At 34.5% G+C, this 20,223-nt stretch overlaps 2 protein-coding genes across 2 annotated transcripts in view; both read right to left on the bottom strand.

Annotated features, from left to right (window-relative positions):
• The window catches only part of LOC135224942 (DNA-directed RNA polymerase II subunit RPB1-like), a 15,828-nt gene extending 4,917 nt beyond the window's left edge, over positions 1-10,911 (bottom strand). The window contains exon 1 of the mRNA XM_064264262.1: positions 10,275-10,911. Within this exon, the coding sequence (XP_064120332.1) occupies positions 10,275-10,305 (31 nt within the window). The 5' untranslated portion in view covers positions 10,306-10,911. The remainder of the gene's footprint in view (positions 1-10,274) is intronic.
• A 3,101-nt stretch (positions 10,912-14,012) lies between these two features.
• Positions 14,013-17,839, bottom strand: LOC135224941 (uncharacterized). Its single transcript, XM_064264261.1, has 2 exons — positions 17,740-17,839; positions 14,013-16,790 (listed from the first exon to the last, which is right to left on the bottom strand). Exon 2 carries the CDS (start codon positions 16,185-16,187, stop codon positions 14,469-14,471), a length of 1,719 nt encoding a protein of 572 aa, XP_064120331.1. The 5' UTR covers positions 16,188-16,790; positions 17,740-17,839; the 3' UTR covers positions 14,013-14,468.
• Positions 17,840-20,223: the final 2,384 nt, after the last annotated feature.

Genomic DNA, 20,223 nt, shown 5'->3' with positions numbered 1-20,223 from the left:
GCTTTGGGTCGAGTCCGAGAAAACGATACCTTCGTAAAATTGATTATTTTCATTCTCTTATCCCTCTTTCTTTTCTTATTATCCGTTTCGTGCCTTTTTCTTAAGTATTATTATTAAGTTATTGCCTTTGGAATAAAGCACTGTGCCAACACTATTCACACCTTTATCTATATATATAATTATATATCTATATATCTATATATTTATATATTATGTAATATATATATATATATATATTATATAATATAATAATTATTATCATATTACTAATATATACATATCATATATATAATATATTATATATATTATACCAATACATAATAAAATATTAGTATATATATATATATATTATAATAATCTATGTACTGTATGTTATATAGTATATGATAATATATTATTATAATATATATATATATATAATATATATAGGTATGTACTGATTGCGCGTAATGAGAGGCTGTCATACATGTAATTTATTAATATATCATATATATATTTATATAATATAATATTATATATATATATATATATTATATATGTATATATATATTATATAACATATATATATATATATATATAACTATGTGTTGTGTATAATATAAATATATATATATATATACATATGAACGGAGAAGAGCAGGCGAGTCAGCCAAAGTGATAAAACGCACAGGGACGCAGGAGCAGGAACAAAGCATGGCGAAGTATTTCCACTTTAATCCGACGGGTTTCGGCATTCGGCAGAATGCTCTTCAGGGTCTGTATAATAAATAATGACTAATATAAATTTAAATTATTGAAATAGTCTATATTATTTAGGATATATATAAAAATAATATAAAATTAATTAATATTATTAATTATAAAATAAAATAAATTATAAACTATATTTATATAAATATAATAAAATAAAATATAAACTATTATAATTAATAATTAATTAAAAATTGATATTAGGGTATTTCTCTATATGTTAATAATATTTTTTATATATATGGATTTATAATTAATTAATATAATGAAGTTATAAATATATATATATTTATATAAAAAATATAATATATATTATATATATATAGAATATATAATATTATATATATTGAATTTAATTTTTATCACAACACAGGGATTCATCATACAAGCATTACGTTATAAATGTCCATTAATTATGGACCAGTGTGCTCTACCTCGGAAATAATATATTTTCATATATGTTAACCGAAGGGAATTTTTTTATTTTTAAATTAATTATTATATGGTACGTGGAGTATGTGTTTGGAAATAACACGAAAGCGCGTGGTACTACTCCTTTCTTTTAATTTTCAAGTGGAATTTGCTATATATATATCTATATAGTATATATATATATATATAATATATTATATATATATATATATATATATATATATATATATATAGTAATATATATATATATATATATATATATATATATATATCATATATATATATATATTATATATATATATATATATATATATATATATTATATATATATATATATATATATATATTCTATATGTAAGTAGTTTGGAATGCAATTATAATTGTAGTAATATGATTAATTCACATCAGAACTTGTATATCATGGTATGAAATGTTTGTTTCTGTGTTCAGATTTCCCAAATTTAAAGATAACATGCCTTAAGTGATCCATTTTTTCATTTTGAAGTACGTAAGACACACAGAGAGTGAAAGCTCATAAGCCTTTTAAGAGAGTCGTATTCCCACTTTGAGAATGTCTTAGCTAGGTGATTTCGTTATCGATGCAAACACAACACGGTCGGGCCTCTGAAAGAACAAGGGAGTCTTATTCATAGCCATTCCTATAGAGATGACGTAATATGTTTTGGTCTTGATCTAGATACTAATCGCCATACGCTTATGGGGTGAGAGAACATTCATTCATTCGCTTTGAGACAGAGCGGCGTGCGTTATAGTCTCTCTCTCTCTCCCTAAAAATCTCTCTCTCTCGCTCGCTCGCGAGGCTGTTTCAATAACTTAACGTAACGAGCTGGTCACTCATTTTTATATAATTCTTAGTAATATATGTGTTGTTTGTGGGATCTGAACATAGTATTGCATTTATTGGTTTTTGTGAAGGCGCCACGAAAATAGTGAAAAAGTGTAAAATTGTAACAGGCCTTTTGATTGACGCTGCAGCTGTGTATAAGGTATTTTTACAAATGTTGTGAAGTGCACTTCAACGTTTTATCATTTCTAAACATTTATCTTTTGCTTTGTTCTTTTGACATTTCCCATCTTTTTATATGTTTAGTGTGTGTACTGTCAATGCTTTAATTGTTTTCATATTATGCATTATGTTTTTCTGCATTGTCTTTATTTTGTTTAATTAGTTTGAATAATATTCTATTGTGTACATTTTGAATCTTACACTTGTGAATTAACTTGCATTTAATTAAATTTAATTTCAAATTTAATTATTGCTTTATGATTTGATTTAATTAATTTTCTTGATAAACTTTGATTTAATTTTGCTTAATAATTAATTCAAGATTTAATTAAACTTTTGTTTTCAAGTAATAACAATTTCCCTGAGATTGTGAATTTCACTTATAAATTTAGAATTTAGAAATAAACTTTTGTATTTAAAATTTATATGAGCATTTCATTGAACCACCAGCTATATTTTATTTGTGTTTAGGTAGAAACATAGAGTAATAATTGTGACGTTTCCCACAAATAAAACAGAATCAGGGAAATACTTAAGATTTAAATGATAGAAGGAGTGATGCCCTTTAGTTAAGATTACCTCACACCTATTTTAATGAACTTAGACTGATTGTTTTCTTGACTGTTCAGTTATATATGGGCTCACTCTTACCTTTAGAGTATTCAGTCGTTTAGTATTTGTGATGAAGGGTCAGGTGTCTGGCTGTAGTGAGGTAAGTAATAACCAGGTACTTGAATGAACTGTGCCCTCAGTACAAAGGGTGTCCCAGACCCAGGAATAAAAGGGTCTCTTGTATTAGCAGGTACAAATGGTAAGTGTAGTAACCAGATACTTGGCAATTTGGGTTAACAAATATTAATGGTGTCCAGACACAGATCTTTGACTATTTCATGCACCAAGTATTAATGATATCCAGACCCAGATACTCTTGCCCACTCCCCCCCAAGTATTAATGGTATCCAGACCCAGATACTCTTACACCACTTCGTCACAAGTATTGATGGTGCCCAGAGACCCGGGATATTTGACACTTTATGTACCAAGTATCAATAATCCCCAGAAACCAGGGAGGAAAACAAATCACATTATCACTCTAGCTTATACAGGTGGTGTTAGGAATATATTTTGTTAGAAGAGTGACAATATATTTGTTTTTGCATTTTATTGTAAGAATTGTATTTGGGAAAAATGGCTCCATTCGATACTCAGGAATTTTTAGCAGCCCCTTCCATCCAAGTGTTGTCTGAAACTACTCTGACTAAGGCACAGTGGAGTGCTATAGCAGTAGCATGTGGTTGGCATGTGTCTAGTAGCATGATAAAAGCACAAATCAAATGCATTGTCATACAAGCATTGATAGACTCTGGTAGAATAACTGATGATGATGAGTTAGAATTGGCTCAAGAGTTGTTGAATGTAGCACAGGCTGATCTTATAAATAAGCAAGTAGAAAAGAAAGAGAAAAGTGATGCAGAATTGGAACTCAGACACATAGAAGCAGAAGAAAGTTTGATTAAACTGAAAATGCAGGCTGAAAGAGAGAGAATAGACAGGGAAAAACAAGAAAGAAGAGAAATAGAAGAAGAAAAAGCTGCAGAAGATGAAAGGCAAAGGATAAAAGAGGAAAGAGAAATTGCAAGACATGAAAGGGAGATGGAAATGATAAGAGCTAGATCCGCATTACCTGCAACACCGTCTAACCCTAACCATGGTAATCAAGACCCTGCATTTGATGTAGTAAGAGTGCAGAAGTTAATCCCTAAGTTTACTGAAGAGGCTCCAAATGAGTTCTTTGATCACTTTGAGAAAGTTGCTTCAGGTATGGGATGGCCAGAAGATAAATGGTCAGTTTTGCTACAAAGTGTCTTGATTGGTAAAGGGAGAAGTGCTTATCTAGCCTTAACAGCTGATCAGTGTAAAGACTATAAGGTGCTCAAACATAATGTGCTACAAGTATACCAGTTGACCCCAGAGTACTACAATGAAAGATTCAGAAACTTAAGAAAGGATGAAAAAGTAACTTTCTTGGATTATGCTTATAAAGTGAGAAGGTGTTTTAAAAGATGGTTGGAGGCAGCTAAAGTTACAACTTTTGAAGAGTTAGAAGAGTTAGTTGTTTTAGAGCAATATTTTAAAGGTATTCCTGAGCATATAGAGCCTATTTGAGAGAGAGAGAGGTTAAAAAACTTGACAAAGCTGCTACACTGAGTGAAGACTACAATATAATTAGTAGCAGGCGCAATTATAATGTCAAGTACCAGAATCAACCACGCCCAGGTTTTAAGTCTCATCCAGGTTTCAGGAGCAATTTTATAAATGGGAAACCTGCAACTAATAATACTCCTCAACAAGCTAATATGAAATCCTCATATAATTTTGCAAGACAGTTGCAAAAGCCTAATGTTGTCTGCTTCAAGTGTGGAAGAGCAGGACACTTCAGTCAGGAGTGTTATTGGAATTATCAGCAGTCCAAGCCTGTTGGTCAAATAGTGAGAGGTGACCATGTCAAACAGACTATTAAGAACAATGTGGGGAGGAATCCAACTACAGGGAAGACTGAAACTAAACAAGCTGAGTGTTTAGCAACCAGTGGAAATGTAACTTCAAGCAGTGAGTGGCTGAGCAGTTTGGAGGCTTTTAAGCCATATATCTATGAGGGTACACTGGCAACTCAAGAAGAGAGTGTGCAGGTACCAGTCAAGATTTTACGTGATACAGGGAGCAACCATAGTGTGGTGTTACGTGGTGCTCACCCAATGTTGGAGAAGAATCTCACTGGAGATTCAGTTATTTTGAAGGGTATAGGAGGAGAGGAAGTAACTCCTATATGCCGCTTACACCTGTCCTGTGAATTGGTGACAGGGATTGTTGATTTTGCTGTAAAAGACTCACTGGCTGTGGAAGGTGTACATGTTCTGTTGGGAAATGAAGTTGGTGGTGTTCCATTTGTTCCTTGTCCTGTAGTGACAGACAAACCATTGAGGATTAGTCCTACGGTAGAGTTGGAGAAGAATAACCCCCACCTTTTCCCTAGTTGTGTAACTACCAGAAGTATGAGGAGAATTACGACTGTTGGTGAAGAAACTGAGGATTTGCACGCCCAAGATGGATCAAGTGAAGGATCTTTGAACTTAGAACAATTGTTCCAGGGGAGTGATGCCTCCCGTGGAGCTGACCGAGAAGAGATTTCCCAAGAAAATGAAGAATCTGTTGTTCCTGAAGAGACTCCGAGTAGTCAAGGTGTTCCTGAAGATAGTCGGGAAACTGCAGTAGCTGAGGTAGCAGATATTGATAGTTCAACTATTGAAGTTTGACAGGTAAAAAGAGAGAAGCTAATGGACTTGCAGAAGAGAGATGCATCGTTAGCTGATTTGTTCTTCAGAGTTGTTGATCAGGAAGAGATGCAACAAACTCCTACCTGTTATTATCTGAAGGAAGGTTTACTGATGAGGAAGTATAAACCTTCAGATATACCCGGAAATGCTGAATGGGGCGAATATCATCAGATTTTGATTCCATGTCCATTGAGAAAGCAAGTGGTAGCAGTGGCTCATGAATCTGGACATATGGGAGTCAGGAAGACTGTGGAGAAGATCATGAGATATTTTTTCTGGCCTGGACTTCATAAAGATGTTAGCAGGTTCTGTCGAGAGTGTCATACCTGCCAGATCGCTGGAAAACCTAATGAAACCATTCAGAAAGCCCCTCTACAACCTATAGAAGTTCGAGGAGAACCCATTAACAAGGTGATTATAGATATGGTTGGACCGCTTCCGAAGACGAAGAAAGGAAATGAATATCTGTTGACATTAATGTGTCCTGTTACCAGATATCCTGAAGCGATCCCTGTCAGAAACATATCTGCCAAGATAGTTGCTGAGAAACTATTGGAGTTTTTCTCAAAGTTTGTTATACCAGAAATTGTACAAAGTGATAGAGGAACGAACTTTACTTCCAAGTTATTCCATGATGTGATGAACTTATTAGGGGTAAAACAACAGTTATCAACTGCTTATCATCCAGAAACTCAAGGTGCCTTGGAAAGGTTCCACCATACATTGAAAAGTATGCTGACAAAGTATTGTTCTGAGGCAGGAAGAGAATGGGATGTTGGTTTACCCTTAATGTTATTTGAAGTTAGGAATGCTTATCAAGAAAACATGGGATGTTCACCCAATGAGATGATTTTTGGAAGAGAAGTGAGAGGACCTTTGAAGATTCTTGCAGAAAATTGGGAAGAAAATAAAGAGGAAATCCAAGGAGAGTATGTGAAGAACTTAAGGAAAAAAGGTTGGATTGAGATTAGAAAATTCTCTTTAGAAAATCTGAAAATGAGGTCAAGAGAAAATGAAAAGGAACTATGACAGAAAGACTAAGGTAACAGTTTTAGTGTTGGTCAACAAGTGTTAGTGTTTCTGCCAGTCAAGAGATTTCCCCTTACAAATAAATTTCAAGGTCCCTACAGGATAATTGAGAAGTTAAGTGATAGAACTTATGTGATTGAAACACCAGAAAGAAGAAAATGACTGAGGAAGATACATGTGAACCTTTTGAAACCTTACTTCTCAGACACTAGAACTGAAACTGTGTCAATAATACAGACAACTTCATCTACAGAAGACGATGACGGCTATGAATTGGGAGCTGAAAGCAAGATGAATAATTCTTCAATTTTGGAAAATTTGGAGGATAAACTGAAACATCTTAATGTTAAACAAAGTGAGGAATTGAGTGAAGTGATTAGAAGCTTCACAGAGATTTTTGCAGATGTACCCAGACGTACTAATCTGACAAAACATGAAATCAAGATCAAGGAAGATGGAAAATCGTTCAAGCAAAGAGCTTATCGCTTATCACCTTATCATCGAGATGTTCTGAAGAAATAAGTTCAGTATTTGCTGCAACATGGATTAGCAGAACCCAGTTCAAGTCACTTCAGTTCTCCATGTGTGTTAGTGAAGAAACCTGATGGCTCCTTTAGGATGTGTACTGATTATAGGAAACTGAATTCCATTAGTGTGGCTGACAATTATCCCTTGCCTCTTATAGATCAGTTACTTGATAATATTGGGCAAGCCAAGTTTGTTTCCAAGATAGACTTATTGAAAGGATATTATCAGATACCCTTAGATGAAAATGCGAAGTTGCTGTCAGCTTTTATTACTCCTTTCGGATTGTATCAGTATACTGTATTGCCATTTGGTCTGATGAATGCACCAGCCACATTTCAACGAGTGATGAATCAACTGCTAGGATCTATAGAAGGAGTAGGTGTATACCTTGATGACATAGTCATTTACTCTACAACGTGGGAAGAACATCTGCAGATCCTGAAGAAAGTTTTCAAGAAACTACAAGAGGCAGGACTAACAGTCAACCTAGAGAAGAGTGAGTTTGGGAAGGCGACTGTTCAGTACCTTGGGTTTGAAGTTGGAAAAGGCCTTCTCGCTCCGGTGAATGCTAATGTGGAAGGTATCCATAAGGCTACCCCCCCATACTACTAGGAAGCAACTACAAAGACTTTTGGGCATGGCTGGATTCTATCGTCGTTTCTGTCCAAATTTCTCAGCCGTAGTAGCTCCCTTGACAGACTTAACTAGTCCCAAAGCTAAGTTTGTTTGGACTCCAGAATGTCAAGAATCCTTTGAGAAGGTAAAAGCCATTTTAACTTCAAGACCCGTGCTTCAAGCTCCAGACTTTAATAAGAAATTTGTGATACAAGTTGATGCCTCTCATTGCGGAATTGGAGCTGTTCTACTTCAAGAAGATGAAAATAACCTTCTACACCCTGTGTGTTTCCTGTCTTCGAAACTGAAAAGGCATCAGAAAAACTATGCAACTATTGAAAAGGAAACTTTAGCCTTAATCACAGCATTGAAAAAGTTTGAAGTGTATGTGAACAGACCTAGGAATGAAGAAGTTTTAGTGTTGTCTGATCACAATCCCCTGTCATTCATACAGCGGATGAAAAACCATAATCAAAGACTGACCAGGTGGTCTTTGTGCTTGCAACAGTATAATATAAAGGTTGAGCACATATCTGGTAAGAACAATGTAGTTGCCGATTATTTATCCCGTTGTGAATCGTTGGATTCAACCCCGGAATAACTAATCTTCTGGGGGGAGGAATCTTATAATGTAAGTTTGGAATGCAATTATAATTATGGTAATATGATTAATTCACATCAGAACTTGTATATCATGGTATGAAATGTTTGTTTCTGTGTTCAGATTTCCCAAATTTAAAGATAACATGCCTTAAGTGATCCATTTTTCATTTTGAAGTATGTAAGACACACAGAGTGAAAGCTCATAAGCCTTTTAAGAGAGTTGTATTCCCACTTTGAGAATGTCTTAGCTAGGTGATTTCGTTATCGATGCAAACACAACACGGTCGGGCCTCTGAAAGAACAAGGGAGCCTTATTCATAGCCATTCCTATAGAGATGACGTAATATGTTTTGGTCTTGATCTAGATACTAATCGCCATACGCTTATGGGGTGAGAGAACATTCATTCATTCGCTTTGAGACAGAGCGGCGTGCGTTATAGTCTCTCTCTCTCTCCCTAAAAATCTCTCTCTCTCGCTCGCTCGCGAGGCTGTTTCAGTAACTTAACGTAACGAGCTGGTCACTCATTTTTATATAATTCTTAGTAATATATGTGTTGTTTGTGGGATCTGAACATAGTATTGCATTTATTGGTTTTTGTGAAGGCGCCACGAAAATAGTGAAAAAGTGTAAAATTGTAACAGGCCTTTTGATTGACGCTGCAGCTGTGTATAAGGTATTTTTACAAATGTTGTGAAGTGCACTTCAACGTTTTATCATTTCTAAACATTTATCTTTTGCTTTGTTCTTTTGACATTTCCCATTTTTTATATGTTTAGTGTGTGTACTGTCAATGCTTTAATTGTTTTCATATTATGCATTATGTTTTTCTGCATTGTCTTTATTTTGTTTAATTAGTTTGAATAATATTCTATTGTGTACATTTTGAATCTTACACTTGTGAATTAACTTGCATTTAATTAAATTTAATTTCAAATTTAATTATTGCTTTATGATTTAATTTAATTAATTTTCTTGATAAACTTTGATTTAATTTTGCTTAATAATTAATTCAAGAATTAATTAAACTTTTGTTTTCAAGTAATAACAATTTCCCTGAGATTGTGAATTTCACTTATAAATTTTGAATTTAGAAATAAACTTTTGTATTTAAAATTTATATGAGCATTTCATTGAACCACCAGCTATATTTTATTTGTGTTTAGGTAGAAACATAGAGTGATAATTGTGACGTTTCCCACAAATAAAACAGAATCAGGGAAATACTTAAGATTTAAATGATAGGAGGAGTGATGCCCTTTAATTAAGATTATCTCACACCTATTTTAATGAACTTAGACTGATTGTTTTCTTGACTGTTCAGTTATATATGGGCTCACTCTTACCTTTAGAGTATTCAGTCGTTTAGTATTTGTGATGAAGGGTCAGGTGTCTGGCTGTAGTGAGGTAAGTAATAACCAGGTACTTGAATGAACTGTGCCCTCAGTACAAAAGGGTTGTGTCCCAGACCCAGGAATAAAAGGGTTCTCTTGTATTAGCGGTAGGTAACAAATTGGTAAGTGGTAGTAAACAGATACTTGGCAATTTGGGTTAACAAATATTAATGGTGTCCAGACACAGATCTTTGACTATTTCATGCACCAAGTATTGATGGTATCCAGACCCAGATACTCTTACACCACTTCGTCACAATATATATATATATATATATATATATATATATATATATATATATATATATATATATATGTGTGTGTGTGTGTGTGTGTGTGTGTGTGTGTGTGCATGTATGTGATCTGAGAAGATATATTATTATACAAATAAATTACAAATGAACTCCAAAAACATAAAAAAAAATAGCATGAATCATTGTGTAACATTAAAGCATAAATGATTTTCGACCAGTAAACACGCGCACACACTCACACGTGAAATCTCACGGGGCAACGCCCACTTTTGCGTAACATCTGCAAGAGGAACCATCCCCAAACTTACTATGCCTGTTTATATACTCGACGGTGCTCATTGTGAAGGTTTGTGGAATTCTAATTATTCTTCAGTTGATCACTTCTTAGATTCTGTAATGAGATCACATTGATTTACAGATAACAACATAAATAAACTTTTCTGTTTACGCAACTTTGTCTAGTATAGTAGCCAAGGCAGTAGTTTTTCAAGCATTTTTAAGAGTATCATGACCGAGTGCTTTGCTGGGCCCATTCACCACGCAACATTCTGGCGCGGAATTATTGAGCTTCTGGCATCAGCCGAGACGCGGTTGCCGTCAGGCTCCTCTGCACGTGATATGCGAAAGCTTACATCACTCGCAGAGTGGATGTCTTTTAGCCTTTTTTTTTTCTAATCACTGTAGCATCATGAGAATGCATTATGGACACTTTTCATCTTGTCCTGATGAATTACAAGCCCTTCACTATTCACCAACTGATGAGAAATCGCCATTTCGCCACCGAATGCTAAGTCTGCTGAAAGCTCACTGATCAGTGATAACTTGGTCTGTCTCTCACTCCTAGTCCCATAATACTGTGGACGACCTTCCCTATACCAGCAGTTACAGTAGGGTGTCGGTCTTTCCTCCTATTGTTTTACTTATTATTTTCTTTCTTTTTTTTTCAACAGAGGCGCTTCTTTGCCGAAGAGTGACCACACATCTATTAGGTAGAGTAAGGGGAAAGAGGAAAATATTTGAGAGAGAAGAAACTATTTAGAATGAATGATTATGTAACAACTTTTTTTTTTCCTTTACCAGTCGACCGGGATGTATATTGTAGTCGTATTTTGTGCTGGACATTTGCCTGCCACGACTGATGTTACAAACTTGTACTAGATAACTTTTAAAATAAAAATACAAACGATACATTTACGCTTCATCAGTACCTACCATTTAGATGATAATGAATACATGAAGGTTACAATGAATGATCACTTAGCACTTTTCCCTGTTGGTAACATTGCAATAAAAAAAAGGGATCTAAAATGTGATTTTGACGAAATTGTAGAAAGTAAAGATAAAATAGGTGACGTACATGGCCATTAAAAATTACTACTATAGAATCAGTGGATCTTTCATAGATAGTAAACCCCCCAATCCCCCTAAAGGTTTTAACCCGGTATGTAGTATCCACCTCAGCGGCGTGTTTAGTACAAGCCCGTTGGGGATTACTATCAAAACATAAACAAAAGACTATTATGAAGATAATGACCCAAGCAATATTAGTCGTAGATAACGACACCAGAAATCACTAGAGGTCAAGACCAAAAGCTAAACGTTTTCGTTATGAAGCGAGGCAAATGTTAGCCTTTGTTTAGATAAAAGGAGTGAACGCCTGGATAAAAAATAAATAAATAAATGAAATGAATGAATAGATATATCAGAGATGAAGTAGGATTTAGGAGACTTAGGCGAGATAGACATCTAACCTTTGGGATAAGTGGATTGCCAAGCCTACAGATGCCAATATCTGGCACCTGTAATTAAGGAGACAGAACATACTACGGGTCTAATTAATTACAGATGCCAGTATCTAGCACCTGTAATTAAGAGCCAGAACATACTACAGGACTCCAGGTGTCAATATTTGGCACCTGTAGCTAAGCCTTCTTCTGTAGGATAACATTGCTAGAATGGGAATTCAAGTTTTCCCTTCATAAAAAACATTGATCACAAATTAATGCAGTTACTTTGTGTGTGTGTGTGTGTGTATGTGTGTGTTCGCGTGCATTTTTTGTGTGAGTGGGTGGTAGGCGAGAATATGTATGTGTGCGTATGTGTACCCATCTTCGAACGAAAAATATTCTCTCTAATTCGCAAATCTCCAGTGGGACTTCTTGTTCTGAAAAGGTGTCATGTACAACTTAGGAAGATAAGTCTGTCAGTCCAGAATTTCTGTTCATTGTTGTCATTTTACCTATAATTTCTATGGTTAGACTGCACTGTTAACGACTTTGGCTCTGCCGACATTTCATAATATGAAACAGGTTAACTTTGCAATACAGTGAGTCTACCCTACTTTGAAAGAGGAAACGTTATGATGTGCCAATTTCAGATCAAATCCTAAAAATTTGCGCTACTTCAGACTTTACTCTTTTTTCGATTACTCAAGCAAACTTAATCAGCGGAGATTTTAATCACCATGAAAGCAAATCTTATAGTCTGTTGGTAATGGAGACCTGAACATTCTACTTTCTTTATTTAGAGAGGATATTGAACATCTAGAATGACAATGTTCTCCGCAATTTTTACGAACTTCAGTGGGGAATGTCACGAGGAACTACGCGAATATAAAATAAAATCAGATTCATAAATTGCAGAGTCGTCAAAACCTTCGATTGGCATATCAGTTACTGTATAACATTTAAGCGTATAGAAATCAAGCAATAACTGCGCAGAAAATTGCGTGCTTTCAAACGTATACATTCCAAGGGATTCAAGTAAAAATAGTTGTAGTCGAGCATTCATTTCTGAAGACTAAAAGAGCAAGTTATCATGACATTCATAGTGTGTGCATATACCTAGAAATGTTCGTAAAGACCTAACAATCTTACGGGGAGGAGAGAGAGAGAGAGAGAGAGAGAGAGAGAGAGAGAGAGAGAGGGAGGGGTTGGAAAATATAGAATTGAGAGGGGGGGGGGGGGGCGGGGATGATTTTTACCCTTGCTATCAAGCTCCTAGGCGCCAGGGAGGCTATCATGTGGAAGCACAAGTATTGATTACCAGTTCGTCCCTGAAGTAGTATCTTCAGCCTACTACAGCTTACCTATTTTCCATTATTAAAAAGAAATGGACACTGAAGGCTCCAACACTCAAAATAAAGTCGGTTTACTAGCAAAATGTAATCAACTAAAGTGTTAGACACTATTTTTTTTATATATTACATGACAAAAGAGGTCACTCGCTAAAAATTGGATATAAATAACAACGCCAGAGGAGATGGGAGATTCTGGCTGACGTCCATAAGATGAAATGAACTACATAGGTAATTTATATATATATATATATATATATATATATAATATATATATATATATATATATATATATATATATATATATATATATATATATATATATATATATATATATATATATATATATATATATATATATATATATATATTATATATATATGCATTCATTCAATGATTATCACGATTCTCATCCGCCTTTTGTTAATATATGAAATAAAAGTATATTTTTTCATTCTTCAGCTGTTGAAACTTATACTAATTCTCAGAGAGTAAACATACTATCTGCCAATAGATGAACAACACCATTTTTTAGCGTTTAAAATTCTCCCTTTTTCCTCACTGCATTAATTTCAGCAACCTGATATCTATTCATTAAGCTTGGCATCTCTTTTGTATATTTGTTGTTGTTGTTGTTGTGACGACGTACCATGAAGTTTCAAAAGTCAGAGGTCACTGTGTAATTTTTCTTAAATTATTATGAGGACCCTGATGTTATGCATCATTACTGTCACCTTTCATTTTCTCTTTGAAAAATAACCTCGATAAGCGAATATTGACGAAGCGAGGTCGTTTACTCATGGATGAAAAGAATAGGTAGTGGAAAGTGAAAATTAATAAAATACGAATAAAAAAAGAAGTTATGATGATGCTAAAAACAAGTATAAACAAACTAGACACTATTTTTTTTTTACAAGTTTAGTATGCAAGAAGAAAAATCAGACCTGTTCAATACTCATTTTACCAGCACTTTATTAAACTGTATACAATATTCTCTAGAACAGATATGAGCACTCTTATATACAGAAATATTATATAGAAATAAAGATACATATTGTAGAGCCATGATTCATTCTTTGCAAAATTAAAACCTTAAAAACAATTATTTTTCTCAGATACAGAGTTCACATTTTAGGAGTTTAGTAGATCATTTACTCATACTAAATCATGTACATATGCAGAGTTTAACTGAGTTTTCCTGCATTCATGGATTTCAAAACAGGCATTAAAATAGAAAATATAGAAATACTTTCCTTAAGACTAAAAAATAAGATAAAATTAAAAAGAAATTAGATATATATTATAATATATAAGAATAAAAGATAATGTTTGTGAACTATGTTAATTATAACATCAGATTTTTATAAATTTTACAGTAATGAAAAACATTGTTTTTCAACACAGCCATATTTTAAGAAAAATTAACTCATAATAATTCCAGCATATCAAAACTATCTAAGTAATAGTCTTCTGGACTTGCAATGCTAAAATCCCAGTAATTGCTATTTTCACCAACATAACTTTCTGCTTTGCTATATATTCCATCTTCATATAGTTGATTAGTTACTTCATTTACAATAATTTTCATGCTTGCATGACCCAACGGTGGTAAAGCATTACTATTTTCATTCATACCAATTCCATATGTATTTGTTTGGATAGGGTTACCCATTTCATTCATTTCTAAGTCATCAAAAATACTGGATAGGTCGTAACATTTAAATTCGATTCCAACATGATACATTTCCACAGGTAATCCAAGATCTACATCTCTCAGAGAAGCATCATTTTCAGAAAAGTGAGATGATTTATTCATCTCTGTAATAGATTTAAATTCGTTCTCGAATGTAAATCTCTGAGAAGATTCTTTACTTATAAAATCAAACGGTGAAGGAGATCTCTCAAAGGATGAGGACTCAGAAGTGGTTGCTGAATCGTCATTCCTTGTATTAAGCAAGACCAACAGATCGGTATTTTCAAACGAAGATGGAGGTCCCTTCAACAGTTCCCCTTCTACCAAGGTCCCTTCAGTCTCCAGGAGGGGCCAAACGTCTGCAGCCTCTGTGGGAGGATTATGCAACGATGCCCAATCAAAGAAAACCCAAGAATCACCAATCCCACTGGAAGGTGATGACATCTCATTGGTTTCACATTCCATGGGTGGTTCCATTACAGCACTCCCATTCTGAAGTAAAGTTCTCTCTTGTAGCTCACCTTCACGTGAGTTCTCTGGATATGCAATCTCCATTGAATGTAAAACTCCTTGTGATATTTCTTCCAGGAAGGCCATTGGGTTAGTATCGCCTATGGAGGGTTCTCCTAATGATGCACCTACCCAGTTCCCCTTTGGATTTGCTATATCACTTGATGAAGCTCTTTCTAACGAAGCTTCAGCATCCAAGGTGGTCCCTGGATTAGCAGCCTCACTTGAAAATAAAGTTCCATCTAGGGATTCCCATCCCAGAGAGGCCTCTTGGGCGACGATTTCACTTATTGACGATACGTTTAACATAGCTTCTATGAGAGGCTGTTGATCTGACATTTCATTTGAATAAGAAGGTTCCTCTAACACTGGCAATTCAGGGATACCCTTTTCATCACTAGAATCAGTACTTGATAATGACGACTCTAAGGTTGTAGATTCCAATGAGGTATTGACTTCAACTTTCTCACTATGAGATGAAGGTTTTTCATGCAATGAGCCTTCGCTAGGGGAACTTGGAAACGAAAGGTCAAATAAAGATGAAAACCTGCCTGACATTATTTCTTCCATATTGTCTGCTGTGCTAGCAGTATCATCTGGTGGTGGAGATTCTCCTAATAATACATCCTCCTCCAAATCTAGTGGACTGACAGTTCCACCCGAAGATGAAGATACCTCTGATGCTGAGTCACCTAGGAAGGCATCAAGATTACTCTCATTTGATGTGACATCATCTAAGAAGGCTCCTGGATTTTCAATTTCACCTATAGATGAACTCTTGACAGGTGAAGCCTTCTCGAGAGTGATCATTGGATTACCATATGCTGCTAACTCTGTTGACACCTTTGATTTTACAATATTTGACGTCAAAGGTCCCACCTGCAGCATATCTTGGTTGCTAATTCCATCTTCAGGTGGAATGATATACTTTTTATAGCACATTTTCTTTTCATGTTGCTCTCCACACACACCACAAATATACTTGATATCACTGAAGTGTATCTTACAGTGCTTTCTGAGATTATCAACGCGATAGAATCTTTTTCTGCAGACGTTGCAACTCACAACCCCATCTCTAAAATGAGTCGACAAATGTCTTCTTAAGGACCAACCGCGAGTGAAGGATCTACCACATGATCTGCAGATAAAAGGGCCAGAGTGAGTGATTCGGTGTTCGAACAGATGTTCCACAGCTGAAAAGGACGCCTTGCAAACTGTGCAGGCAAAGGGTTTTCTTTCCGGGGTAATGGCTTCAGAGCATTGCGAGCTTCGACATTTCGAGGATTCGCTATCTAATCGCAAAATGGTGTTATTGTTATCTGAATCCTCTTTGGAAATCCCTTCAGGTGAGAAATCGTTGTTGCAAGAGATGCATCGTTCAGTCTCATTCCCGCACTTGAGGAAATGTCTCTCCGCTGCATCTTGTGGTAGAAGAGACCTCGACACTTCTTGCACAAGTAACAGATGCTAGATAAGATGTTAACCTCTAATACTTGTTCCTCAGTGTGTTTCATTGTATGAAATTTATAGTTAATGGGAGAACATCTGAAACAGAAAATAGATTTTATGTAATTGCACGTTATCTTATATTCTTAAGAGAATGGAATAAGTTTTTTGATAAATTTATGTACTATTACTTCACTAAATTTAGCTTTCATAACTCCTAACGGACCAGCTTAGCTGATATATGTAAGCTTATATAAATGTAGATATAGTTGAAACCAGTCTACTCTAAAGATTATTTCTAAGTGATATTTATAAATTCACCTTTTCAAGTAACTTCATTTCCGAAAACTTATATTTTGTAATTAAACTTCCTTTCCTTAAGCAAAAATGTTTTTTTTTGTTTTTTTTTTTTTTTTTTTTTTTTTTTTTGATTGGGCATATTTACCGTACCACGTTTTCAGTCATAACTTTACCAAAGTTAATAAACTGGACCACCTAAAGTTTCAATAAATTAAAATGTGCATGAAATATCAGAGTACTGTATTAGGAAGAAGGCTAAATACACTGCACCATTACTATTCAACAAGCAACACCGCCCCCCCCCCTCCCAAATAACAATGAAACCCCCAAGACATTTGAAAAGGAATAAACTTTGTCTATTCAGAAAGAGTAATGATTCTGAAAAACTTGTGATTCAAGATAAATAAACGTTGTATATCTGATATATAAATAGAACGTCAGGACCAAATGAAAGCAAATACGGAGTCCTCCTATATAACCAAAATGAGCATACAGCTAATATTGCATTAAAATAGATCATTAAACAGTTGCCAGATTTGAAAACTTGACTACAACTGTCGTTCGTCATTAAATACATATAGCTACATGCATTGGTAACCTTCACAAATGTATGATAATGAGTTATTTAAGTGTATGCTGTACAAATATGGCAACCAAGGTTAAACACAGGAAATGTAGTCAAATTAAGGAAAACAATAGTGTTAAAAAAATAAATAAAAAAATAATATGGAATTCAACGCGTTCTCACCAAATTTACTAATTCTCCACAGGAAATTATAAGGAACAAACACCTTCAGTTGTCCAGGGCACCTAAGCTCACACTGTCAAGGAAACGAGATATCTTACGGATGTTTAAAAGGCAATTATTGGAACTGGCCCTAACATAGCCATTAGTAATTTTATTGAAACTGCGTGAGTGGCCATTTTGAAGGAGGACAGCCGTTGTTTCCTAATTTATAGTTTGTAAACATTTTCTGGGTGTTTTTGTAGGTACGCATCACTGATTACTGTTATTACTCGTTCAGTAGTTTATTCCTTATTCGTTTAAATTATTTAGGAGACTAAATATTACAATTCACTTTATGGATACATTCTCTACATTTGATCTAATAATTGTTCCAAGATTGTAACAGATATTTACCACTTGATATCTTTCAGAAAACTTATCACTTCCATAGGGAATATGACTTCTTAATCTTAATATAAGATCGTTAAATATATTCTTTGCTGGCTAATTTATCAAGAATTTGAGTGTATGAAAACGGAGATTTATGTTTTCCGCTTAACGTACAAAATTAAATAACCAAGTCCTTAAATTGACAGGTAATTAAATGAAATCCGTTCATAATTACTTATTGAATGAGTTAAATAACGAATGAAAAATATTTGTGCTAATCATAAAAAAAGTATTGTACTTAATCGACTTTAAAAGTATCATTTTACTTTTTAAAATGTTAATATAAACCTTTATCCTTTTGACAGATGCAGCAATAAATAGTAACACGCAGTTACCTACAGAAACTACTGTCTATTGATAAGATCCCCCAACTGACACTAGATTACAAACAGTTTACGACATTTATATGAAATATGTTCATTCGAAAATAGCTGAATGCACAAAAGCCAAAGAAAGCCAGTGATTATGATTATTTGAAAAAAAAAATACTCTTACTGTTTATAAATGTCAGATCGCTGTACTACAATCTATTCATCTATATGAATAACAGTGACTAAATATAAATCATAAATACTGGAAATTCAATGAAAATTAAATGACCAGTTCTCACTTCTAGTCAAAGATACTATAGAGTAAGCTCTAGTATCTTTGCTTCTAGTGCTGCTGCTACTATTATCAAAACATTCATCACGGAAACCTTTTGCATTATTTTTGTTGACAAATCGCTAACGAAAATTTCGATCTAAAGATAATACATTTTTATTTCTCAACAAGGATAACCTGCTATTAAGCATTTTCTGTTTGTAATTAAAACGGCAAAGAGATATATCTACCCACTACTATACTGCACAATGGTAGTATTTAAGAATAACTATGGGCGGAAATAGTCTCAGAAAAAAGTTACTATTTTGGCTATATACAAAATTCACAAGTAAATAGCCACATTAATTTATAGCGGGTGGCAATAAAGTCACAGTAAAAAATTCACAATATTTCGTGGGGGTCATAATCTTTACGATATTTACAGTCCTTAGTTTGTGTTTTTATGGTAATCCCCAACGGGCTTGTACTAAACACGCCACAAAGGTGGATACATGGATACATACCATGTTAAAACCCTTGGGGGTCACTATCTAGGAGAGTTTAATGTGACTTTTTCCCCTGTGACGTTTTTCTGTGACTTGTTTACTAGTAATTTCCAGAAATACAACTTCTAACCAGACAGGTTCAATTTTAAACAGAGGAAGTAAAATAAGAGTTACTATCAGTGGATCTGGTATAGAAATCATTGATTCCCATAGAAAAAACAAGGAAGGAAAACTAGTATGTCAAAGTAACAGAAGTTATTAGTTGTTGGAACATAATTACATTTACCGAAAACTAAAGGGAAAGATGTCATAGAGATAAATCGTTATGGGCTATCATTTGCTATTTTTTTGTTACACATGATATGGTAAAAAGTTAAGTATATCTTAGTTTTACCAGACCACTGAGCTGATTAACAGCTCTCCTACGGCTGGCCCGAAGGATTAGATATTTTTACGTGGCTATGAACCAATTGGTTATCTAACAACGGGACTTACAGCTTATTGTGGGATCCGAACCACATTATGTCGAGAAATGAATTTCTATCACCAGAAATAAATTCCTCTGGTTCCGCGTTGACCGAGCCCAGAATCGAACTTCGGACCACCGGATTGGTAGCCAAGCGCGAAATCCACTCGTCCAACGAGGAACTATGATATGGTTAAACAAACCACTTTCAGTATGGAAAGCCTTGATTTAAAATACAATTAAATTTACTTGAAATCGGCAGGTTTGGTAGCGCAAATGGGAATCAAATTAACGTAAAAGGAAGTAAAGTTTAATGAAGCTTATTTTGAGAGGTTTATGCAAACAAAGATCAGCTGGTACTGGTGTATACTCGTAGGTTGGGTAAACGCTTTAGGTCATTGATGAAAGCCCTGCCAATGCAACGGGTATCAAGCATCTCAAACTGCAGATAGACTGTCTTTATTATTTCGGTTGAGGACATGGGCTATGTACACGATATAT

The sequence above is a fragment of the Macrobrachium nipponense genome, chromosome 12, assembly GCF_015104395.2.
Source record: "Macrobrachium nipponense isolate FS-2020 chromosome 12, ASM1510439v2, whole genome shotgun sequence".
In the NCBI taxonomy this organism is placed as follows: Eukaryota; Metazoa; Arthropoda; class Malacostraca; order Decapoda; family Palaemonidae; genus Macrobrachium; species Macrobrachium nipponense.
The sequence above is the reverse complement of the archived record's forward strand: the minus strand, read 5'-3'. Positions and strand labels throughout refer to the sequence as shown.

Coding starts and splice junctions, on each gene's coding strand:
- LOC135224941 (XM_064264261.1), bottom strand. CDS start 16,187: ATGTGCTATAAAAAGTATATCATTCCACCTGAAGATGGAATTAGCAAC.